This window comes from Anser anser (genome assembly GCF_964211835.1).
Source record: "Anser anser genome assembly, chromosome: Z".
Taxonomy (NCBI): Eukaryota; Metazoa; Chordata; class Aves; order Anseriformes; family Anatidae; genus Anser; species Anser anser.
Genome location: NC_139723.1, coordinates 9,805,830 through 9,816,845, shown reverse-complemented (window position 1 = coordinate 9,816,845; position 11,016 = coordinate 9,805,830). Strand labels below are relative to the sequence as shown.

The 11,016-nt window shown below is 36.4% G+C and overlaps 1 protein-coding gene across 1 annotated transcript; it reads left to right on the top strand.

Annotated features, from left to right (window-relative positions):
- Positions 1-3,430: 3,430 nt before the first annotated feature.
- LOC310888974 (uncharacterized protein) lies at positions 3,431-9,754 on the top strand. Its single transcript, XM_083815927.1, has 4 exons — positions 3,431-4,204; positions 5,448-5,493; positions 8,936-9,002; positions 9,485-9,754. Exons 1-4 carry the CDS (start codon positions 4,061-4,063, stop codon positions 9,546-9,548), a joined length of 321 nt encoding a protein of 106 aa, XP_083672053.1. The 5' UTR covers positions 3,431-4,060; the 3' UTR covers positions 9,549-9,754.
- The last annotated feature ends 1,262 nt before the right edge of the window (positions 9,755-11,016 follow it).

The following is an 11,016-nucleotide window of genomic DNA, read 5'->3' as shown; positions in this document are numbered from 1 at the left end:
TCTCTTAATATCATCCTGTCATTATGAATAGGAATTAGCTCTGCCTGCAGGGTTCAGTGGTAACACACCATTACAGCTGCTGAGGATCTGGTCCACAGGGCATGGCAAAAAAAGTTTAATGTCAGCTTGATCTCAAACTGCCATCTCAAACCCTAAAACCTGGACTCTATCTCCAGCCATTTAATATTATTGGCACAACATGACTGACAAGAGCAATTGAGATGAAAGGAAGAGGAGTGAAAGATTGGAACTAGACGTCATGTTGGGAATGGTGATTTATGAAAATGTAGGGAAGAAAAAAAAAAAAAAGAGCCCCTCATTCTACTTAGTTACTACATACCTCTTAGTTCTACATTTTTTTTTCATTGCAGATTTTAAGTAAAGTTCATGCCTACCATGCCTTGAATATGTGATTTGGAATTACCAATGATGGCAGACAGATACCACCATAAAAATACGTGTACTGTGTCTCTCAGATGATATTTACTCTAGAGGTAAATCAGATGCACAAAAAGACAACATTTGAGTCTTCCCACGAAATTATAAGACTGAGCAAAAAGGATCAATTACATGAGGAAATGTGCTCAGCTACTCCAGGCCTGAGGCATGACCATGTCTGGAAACTAGTCCTAATGGAATCTGTCAGGACGTGAAGTTGAAGTAGGCAAGGTGTTCAACATAAGCAAAAGGAAATTATAATTTTTCTCAAGAAATGTGTAGTTCTATAGGTTGGATGCTTGTACTTGTTAAAAACATATCCATACAAGTTTGTGGCAGAAAATTCCATTGATAGCTGTGGAACTATGCAAACCACAATTCAGAGGATGCTGCAAGCTTCTTATGCACATTGTGCTGACACATTTTTTCTCCTCTTTCATGCTGTCCTTAGGCATTCAGTGTAGGCATATCCACAGAGAAGATACTTGGCAAGATGGTGCTTAGGTCTGTCATAGTTCTGACATTTCTATAACAGTGAAGCAAGCTCTAACACTTTTATTGCATTGATACAGGTATTGATGTGCCTTGCTGTCTTCCAGTTTATAGTTCTCACTTGAGACATGCATGTCTAAACTTGAGGCCTCGAGGCCATTCTAGTTTACTCAGGATGACTTTTTATAGCCCATCAATAACTGCAGGTACCATTAAAAAAAAAAAAAAAAGCTTCAAAATATTTGTTTCTTGTATAAAAACAGTTGTCAAACTAAACATTTTGTAGGAGAAACAGAGGCTTGTTGAGCTATAAAGCAGAGTTTTTTACAACCACAACTGTCTCAATGTCATTCTTGCAATTGAGACTGCATTAGATTTTCTGTTTGAATCTTTTCAAGGCTACCTAAAAAGCTGAAGAGAGAATGAGGAAATAGGGATTACAGATTTGTAATTAATACCTATTTCTATAAACCTCAGAGCACCACATGAGAAGTGAGAAATACAATGAAAAAAAAAAATAATAAATTAATAATAATAATAATAATAATAAAAATTCTGCTAAGCTGTCAGTCTGAAACTTTGGCTACCCTAATACAGTAGGCTTGCATTTTAGTTTGTAATGACAAAGAAACCTCTAAGTAAATGGCCATGTTTCATCGTTACACTAAAAATGTCATTGCAGAATTTTGAAGTGCTTTCCAACCTTAATTAGGAATTAATGTATTTACAACACTCTGAAATCATGTTTTAAACACAAAAGCTAGAACTTACTCAAACCAAATTCCCAAGGTACTGAATGGCAACTTGGTTCAGCACGAAATTGCTATTACAGTGACTGATTTTCAGAAACTTTAATCACAAGCATGCCTTTCATATTCTTAGAATATGGATTAGATTCATAGAATATGAATTCTATGAATATAGTTTGCTTCACAGAAGTAAAGTTTCTGGAATGAAATTATTATTATTATTATTATTATTATTATTATTATTATTATTATTATTAATAATAATAAAGTACCTTTAGGTTAAACTTAAATAGTGATAGATACTCGAGCACAATAATAGTCCTTAGAGGTGTGAAAGAATACATGCATAAGGTATAAAAAGCCTGTGAAAAATTATTATAGCTTATGTGCTATAATATAAATCCAATTTACTGGTAATATTAATGGTATGTTGGCACATATGGAGAAGTATTTAGCTTTACATAACTGAAGATGCAGATAAAAAAATCTTTCATGAGGATATACTAAACTATTCAGTACAAAGCTGTAGTGATGTCACTTACCAAAATACCCACGGAACAGATTTTAAGTAAACAAATACAAATATATTTTTTAGCAATCCTTTGAATAAAAATCAGCCAGAAAATATTTACAAATATTTAATACAAATCTCAGATTTAAATTATATCATATTGTAATTTGATACTGAATATAACCTGTATAAATTCAGATGTACAACTACCTATCCAAATATGTGTTTAAGATATTTATATAAAGTAGAGGAAAAATAAAAAAGACACTTAATTCTATACAATCATATTTGTTTCAATGTTTTAGAAAAAAAAAAAAAAGAGCTTGGACTACTCCTAGTCAGATTAATGTGGTTTTAGACAAAGTTACCTGTTAGACTGTGTCTTTTGAAGTACATGCTATGCCTTACATTAAGTCATGTAAAAATGAAGACATTATTTCACAATTACATTATACTATGCAGTCAAATTGATGTCATCCTGTAGGCTGCTTCTAAAAATATCATTGGTCATCTATCTGTGCATACAAACATCAAAAAAAGCACTTGAAAATTCAGTCATGAGAGGCCTGCTGAATTTTGTATTTTTTTCTACTTTAATTAAATAATGTAAACTGTACTTTGTGATTTTTTATTTTCTTATTTTTTAGCAGGAATCATAGAATCATAGAACAATTTGATTTGGAAGTGACTTTAAAGATCACCTAGTTCCAACCCCCCTGCAATGGGCAGGGATACTAGACCAGGTTGTCCAAAGCTCCATCCAGCCTGGCCTTGAACACTTCCAGGGAGGGGACATCCCCGGAAGCCCTGGAAGTACTAGTATCAGAAGGAATAACTTAGTTGAATTAGAATATCAACTTTTCTTGTCTTTTGCTTAAACTAATGTATTTTGCTGTTCCATATCAGCTAGAAAAGCATGGGATATCTCTTAAATAGCTCCTTAAACTTGCCCTTTGGTTTGAGAGTACTATTTTTATCCCTTGTGTTTGGATACAGCTAAACCACCTATAAGTTGGAAATACATATATATGCAAGGTTTGTTATATGCAAATATATGTTATTTGTTTGGATAATAAATCTCTCTCTTTTCTGAACTCATTATAACATAATTAACAAATTTGCTTAGAAGTAATTCAGCTATTTAGTGGGAGTTTTTTCCTTAATTCTACCTCCCTTTGAAGTTATCAGATTTCCATTAGTTTCCCTTTTCTGAGGGTCTGAAATGTTGTTTCTACTCACCTCATAGGATTTTTTCTCACTATTCTATTTCTCTGTCTAAACAAAGACTTGGGAGTTCAAACCACTCAGTGCTGGTGCTTGCTTATGATAAAAATGTTTGGAAATGAATATTATATTCAAGGTCGATGCATTATTAAAACAAAATGACTGATCTTCTATATCCAAGTATTTTAGGGGGAGGGTTATCCACATTTCTTGAGACACTGTATTCATTACAAGTAATTTTAATTAATTTTTCATGGCAGTTTTCTGAAGTATGATACACAATCCTGGTTTTGGCTTGCTAGCAAAAAACTTCTTGTACAAATAGATATGGATATTTAGATATTAGCTTTTAGTGATTCTGCCTGTCACAGGCACTATAAGGAAAAAGAATATATGAAAAACGTATGTGTGTTCTTCAGAAATTACAGAGCAGGTCCTGTTCCTCTCCTTGTCCACTCTAATGGGTCTCACTTGAGTGAAATAACTTCCCTCCTCTTGTCCTCACTGCAAAACTGATAGGAATCAAAACCCATTATGACAAATGGACTAGAGCAGAAAAAAGGAAGAGCTCAAGAAATAATAAAAAAGAAAAATAAAATAAAAAATAGTCAAATCTGTGATGTAGAATCTCTGTAATATTTTCAGAATGAACTTGAGGGTTGAAGGAAGTGTTTTCATCTCTTTGTCTCCTGTCTCATGCAGGACCATGTCAGAGATCTTTTGGGTTGGATTAGGTACAGCAGAAGCAAGGAATACTGTGAGAACACTGAAAATGAAACCATTGATTCAGGTGAGAAATTTTATCACTGCAACAACAAAACCACTCTCACAATGAACTTCAGTTTGATGAAGTACATAAAAATCTGGTAGAGTGTGTCTACAGGCAAGTGGGGTTGGATATTAAACACATTGAACAGTATATTAGAAAGCTTGTAGCTTTTGACACTTACTAAATATATACATATATACTAAAATGGGAAATTAACTGATTCATATAAGCAATTAAAGAACTCAGAAGAATATTTCTACTTGTGCTGAAAAATAAATTTTAATTGCTTGTTAAACAGTTTTAGTATGAAAGGAAATTGCTATTAGTATTTTCAATTTCCTCTTAAATTTAGATAAAATTTGCTGTAAAAATGTCTTAGATAAAAATGAGTTGCCAGGGTTATGGCCACAACCATACTTAGTAAAAACAAATACAAAAACAATTTGCTTAAAAGTACATTAATGAGTATGTTTTGAACTGTCTGTTTTTGTGTAGTATGTCTTCAGAACTGTCCACAAACTAGGAAAGTAGCCAGCCTGAAGAAAATCTGAGTGAATTCTACTATAGTAAATGAGAAAAGGATGTGAATGGGTAGAGTTTCTGATGCATTATGAAGAATATGGAGAAAATTGATTCTAAAATTGAAATCCTCCAAGAAATAGGTGCCTCTACTTCTTAAGAAAATTTTCTCTGCAGCACGAGCAAATAAGGAAAATTCAAGGATTAAAGGATTAAAAATGCAACTGAGACAATATAATAGAGACTAAACCCTAATTTATGCACACCAAAAACAGACCCAAACATGAGCCCTTTTTTGTTGGTCTGATTCTAAGGTTTGAAGAATTTTTTTGTTGTAGAAATGAAGTCTGTAACTTGTCTCATATTCTTTCACAGAAGTTCCTCTCTTGGGACTCATGCATTATCTGTTCTGTTATACCTTCTATTACTCTTTGACATCTGCTTTTACATTCAGTTTGGTAACATTTTGAACGGGATCTTTTTTCCTACAAGAAGGATACATGGATGTAAATGGCAATGGAAGATATATATATTTTTTTCTCAGACAAATTTACCCAGAAAACCTTCAAAAAGGAAGCTTTGCTGGATTAATTTCAACTGTTTTGGTAAATGCTTTCCTGTTGATGGAGACATACAAGTCAATTACATGACTGATCTTGTCTGTAAAAATGTTTTCCTCCTAACACAATATAGGTTTGCATAGGTTGCACCTTTATTTTCATCCCTGTCAATGTCTTTTCCTCAGGAAAACACCATCATAATAGCTGAGCCGATGGAGGATTCACACAGAGGTAACTATCATCCAATGCAGGCTGGAACAAGTACAACACAGGAGTGGACAGTGCAAGGGGCAAGACTTAGAAATGATTTTACAATGGCAAATTTTCTCACCTGTCACAAAGCAACGTCACAACTCCAGAAAGGGGCAAAGTCACCCAGTGACTGCAGTAGAAGTACCCTCCACCAGAACCATCTTGGTAGACAGGAAATCTTTTGTTCATTAATGTTCTATAAAAGTACCTAATGATCACTTAGATCATTGCTGATAAGCAGTTGCTGACATTGCTGCACTAACATGCAGGTGCTGTACTGTGCTTCAGCAATGCTGCTTGGCTTGCAGTGCTACAGAGACAGGATACAGGACTTCCCTTCTCTTTCTTTCTCCTTGCTCTTCTGTAGCCTGGTTATATGATGACAAGGACCAAAACTGCTCAGAGGTGTAGAAATTCAGAGTAGGTGTGGGGGCTTCACACTGATGGGCAGCTGAGTCCATCACTACCACTCTCTCACTCCCCTTCCCCAAAAGAACACGGGGAGAAAATAAAATGGAAAGGACTCAAGGATTGGTGTAAGGACAGGGAGATCACTCACCAGACACCATCACAAGCAAAACAGACTTATTACAGGGAAATTAATGTAATTTATTGCCTATCACTAGCAGACTACAGCAGTGGGAAACTAAAAGCAAACTAAAAACACCTTTCCCCATCCACCATTTATTCCTCCTCCCCCTGCTCAGCACAGGGGAATGGAGAATGGGGGCTATGGTCAGCCCATGACACTTTATCTCCTCTGCTCTTTCATGGTCACTCCCTGCCCCTTCTCCACATGGGTTCCTTCTCACGGGATGCTGTCCTTCCTGAACTGATCCTGTGGGGTTGCCCACAGGCAGCAGCTCTTCAAGAACTGCTCCCCTATGTTTCTCACTCCTCAGTCCCAGCTGCCATTGCACCATATTTTTCTCCTTTGTTAAACACATTTTTCAAGACGCACAACCAGCCTCACTCATAGCTCAGCTCTGGCTAGTGACAGGTCCCTTTTGGAGCCATCTGGAGCTGGCTCTCCTCTAACATGATGCAGCTGCTGGGCTCTGCTTACAGAGACCATCCCTGCAGCCCCTCTGCTGCCAGAACCTTGCCACATAAGCCCAGAGGTTCTTCCCGGAAATAGTCTGAAATGCCAGATGCAGATTTTTTTCCATGTTCATCTTCTGTTCAAAGACTTGAGCAATAACAACCAGAACTCACTGTTGGTGTAATTCCCTCAGCAGGTATCAAAGCACTTCCTGAAAGGACTTCACACAAGTGAAGCCTAATATCAGACTTAAAAGTGAAATAAGCAGACAGATGATTTGCAGACATGTCTGTGATCACTGTTGTGATGACTATGTATTCCATGCAACATAATCGTTTAGTTTTATTGTTTGTCCATCAGATTGGCTTAGAGCTCACATTTCTCACTTCTCTCTCCCAGCTGCTGTTTTTTTCCCCTTTCTTCAATCTGCTCTCCCAGAGGCAAGAAGGACACGGACCTATTAGAAGGAGTCCAGAGGAGGGCCACAAAGATGATCAAAGGGCAGGAGCACCTCTCCTATGAAGAGAGGCTGAGGGATTGTTCAGCTTGGAGAAGAGAAGGCTCCAAGGAGGCTGTCTAGTGGCCTTCCAGTACCTAAAGGGGGCCTACAGGAAAGATGGGAAGAGATTCTATATTATGGAATGTAGTGACGGGACAAGGAGTAATGGCTTTAAACTAAAAGAGGGTAGATTTAGATTAGATATAAGTAAATTCTTTGCTACGAGGGTGGTGAGGCACTGGAACAGGTTGCCCAGAGAATCTGTGGATGCCCCATCCTTGGAAGTGTTCAAGGCCAGCTTGGATGGGACTTAGAGCAACCTGGTGTGCTGGGAAGTATCCCTGCCCATGGCAGGGAGGTTGGAGTTAGATGGTCTTCAAGGTCCCTTCCAACCCAAACCATTCTGTGATTCCAATATTTTGTGATAGCTGGATGCTTGATGAAAAGCCTCTTTCTCATTGTTATTGATGTTGATCTTACAGACTTTAGGGAGGTTTTCAGGACTTCTTTAATTACGTGTAGCTACTCTTTTACCACAGTAAAATGGTCTGCCCAGGGAACTGGTGGAGTCCTCATCTCTGGAGGTATATAAGAGACATGGATGTGGCACTAATGGACATTGTTTAGTTACGGAATTCTGTAGATCAGATTGATGTTTGGACTTCATGATCTTGAAGGTCTTGTCCAACCTAGATGACTCTGTGATTCTTTTGTTTGCTAGATCATTAGCAAGCTAAATATGATTGCTATAGTGAATGTGTTTCATATCCTGATTGTTTGAGTCAATTTGTGATTGGGCTGAAATGCTTCCAATTCTTATAAGCCAGTCAGGCAGCTTGTGGCAGCCCATCAGAACTAGCTGAGTCAGTCAATATTTGACTTTGGCTATCTTTTTTACTGACATGAGAGGGCAAGATCTTTCCAAATTAGACTCATTTGCTACGAAACACTGCTGGACCAAAAGCCCTGCTTCATCCATTGCTGACACTTACATTGCCAGCTGAATATTTGACTGGGTCTGAGAGCACAGGGAAGAGATCATGCCAGCCATAAAACAGCAGACTCAGAGGGACCAATTAACCTAAACATTGCGTAGTACTTCTGAGTCTCTTCTTCAAATATTGTAGGTTAAAAGCATGTCTGATTTTAATAGTTGTAATAATTTTCAGTTCTGAAATGCAAAAGTGATCAACAATCACTGAGATTTTGGATACCTTTGCTATGTAAAAACAAAAACAAACAAACAAAAAAGAACAAAAAAAACTATTTTCTGTCTGAAAAAAAAAATAAAATTCCAAAGATGCCTTTAAATGCAGGGGCTGACAAGCTGGTAAAAGTGAGAGATCAATAATAAAAGAAGCTGTTGGTGAATTTGAAAAAAAGATCTTTTTGAAAGTATTTGAACACATAATCAAAGATATGGCCAATACAGGACCAGCAAGGAGACAATCCACAGTGGCTATTACACAGTGTTGAGCTGAAATGTGGACTCCGTAGATGCTTTGCAATGGCAGAAGTTCATCAAGATTCATTCATGGACATAAGCTAGATAAAGGAATATACAGTGTCAGGTGCAAGTCCTACTGAAGCAGAGTGCAGAAAGGACACGGAAGCTAGCAGCTGCTTTAAAACTACTGAGCAAATCCTAATTAGGGAGATAAATTCTAGTCACCTTTTCTTTCAAGGTGTAGCCCATGTATGCAGACAATAATATCTGGATTGTTGACAATTTCTGAAGTGTTACACCATTAAAAGAGCTGATACTGATTTATATATATATATACATATATATGTGATATACTGCTTTACACATTTTTTTTTTTTCACTCTCCATTATAATCCTTTCTTTCCTTCTGATTTCACCTCCCTGTCTCATCTAGCCTTCTATGACAAGGCTGCAGAAGCAGTGGGAAGCCGAAGTAGGAAAGTACCAGATTTCCGAGAGAGGTACTGAAATGCCACTGTATTTGTGTAGATTGTGGTGGAAGCAGCACTCACAGCCTTTCTACAGGATGTTTTTTACTGAGTAATCAATTTAGGGTGAAAAACTCTGAAAAACAACATGTGATAAACAGAAATGGAGTGTAATTTTTCATTCTTTTTCTTTTTCTTTTTCTTTTTCTTTTTCTTTTTCTTTTTCTTTTTCTTTTTCTTTTTCTTTTTCTTTTTCTTTTTCTTTTTCTTTTTCTTTTTCTTTTTCTTTTTCTTTTTCTTTTTCTTTTTCTTTTTCTTTTTCTTTTTCTTTTTCTTTTTCTTTTTCTTTTTCTTTCTTTTTCTTTTTCTTTTTCTTTTTCTTTTTCTTTTTCTTTTTTTTTTCTTTTTCTTTCCCTTTTTTTTGGGGGGGGGAGCAGGAGGAGAATGGTTTGATAGTATCAGTACTTCAGTTTCTTTATTTTAAAGCTTGTACTATTTTGTTCTTTGTTTTGCAGGGCAGAAATTTTTTACCATGGCTTTCCAACATTCACAGCAACTGAAATGTGCATGGCCCAGTAATGCTGAACTCATTCTTCTGCACTAGAACCTCTCACAAGAGAGAATGATGTAGTGAATCTGATAATAGCCAAAAAAGTAGACCAAAAATAAATAAATAAATAAAACAAATTTTCTTACTCTGTCACAAGAGTGCACTTCTGACAGAATCCCGCTAAAAAATGGGGTACTTTTCTGGAATACTTTCTCAGACACAGTTAACACCATGAACAAATCTATGCTATTGATAATAACACATCATAACCCAAATGACTGCATGTTTTGGTGATACTGGTCTTGGTCTTCTGAGTGATATATACAATTATTACAGATCTCTTTTTGAGTATCTGTAATTCTGATTTTATTTGTTTCTAAGTGGAAAAAAAAACACTCTAAACCAACAATTTTCTTGTGCACATGTGTCTACCAAGGAGAATTTATTATAAGTTAACCAGTGGAAGACTGGTAAGATGTGATGAGTAGTGTAAAAAGTGGGTAAAAATAGTACAACAAGGAAATTCTGTCAGAATTGAAATTTCACTATTCCAAGTACATTAAATTCATAGTGATATGAACGTTCTCCATTCCACAAAGACAATTGCAAAACAAATCAAACCACTAAGGAAAAAAAGATGCCACTGGGATTTAGAAAGTGTCTACATATAGTGTTCCAAACCACTTGCGCTTCCTCATAAACATATACATATTATGATTCTGCACAGTGAATATTAGCTTGGATGTAAATCTTGACACCTCTGGCTTGGAGACATTTTGCACGCACTGCCTAAGTTACCATTTAAAGAACCAGAATGATCTGCTAGAACTTTGAGCTGTACAATCTTACTCAAGAAGTAAAGAAAAAGAGTGGGGATTTTTATATACAAATTGAGGGTTCTTTGGAAAAATGGGACTAATTGTATTTATTTGGAAACTCTCCTAGCACAAACCTTTTATCTTCCACCATTTGCAGTCTGGTCACAGCAGTCAGTGGTCAAGGATCACATCAGTCACCCTGGCTCCTCTGTAAAGACACGAGGAATATCCAGAGTAGCATGGGGTATGGATAAAACAGTACTTGCTTCTGTGTTCCAAAAGATGACATAACAGTCTTACAAATGGTGCAGACCATTGGACAGTGGTTCATGAGCAGCAACATGGCAAAAATGAAGCATTAATAGAGTTAGTAAAGGCAAATCTCTTTAGGCATTGACTTATCATTAATTTATTCTTATTCTCTCAGAAGGCTGATTAATGTCTCTTTGATGAAAGAAAGAAGAAATATAGTAACACAGATCCTGCCAAGATGCCCATAAGCAGATGCACAGATGAGCAAATCACTAATTATTTTAGAAACAGCCAACTGAGGATGATTTCTTAGACACATTTTCAATTATCATAATTCATAAGGTGTGGCTACACCAGACAAAGGCTTGGTGGCTAAGCCTCATGAGCCAGAGGACACTTTATAGAAAATGTGACATTCAGGTTTGGC

What these genes read in the sequence shown, in the direction of transcription:
- LOC310888974 (XM_083815927.1), top strand. Translation starts at nt 4,061, where the DNA reads ATGAACTTGAGGGTTGAAGGAAGTGTTTTCATCTCTTTGTCTCCTGTC. An exon ending in AAATGAAACCATTGATTCAG is followed by an intron (nt 4,205 to 5,447) that starts GTGAGAAATTTT and finishes TCTTTTCCTCAG; the next exon opens with GAAAACACCATCATAATAGC. An exon ending in GTACCAGATTTCCGAGAGAG is followed by an intron (nt 9,003 to 9,484) that starts GTACTGAAATGC and finishes TTTGTTTTGCAG; the next exon opens with GGCAGAAATTTTTTACCATG.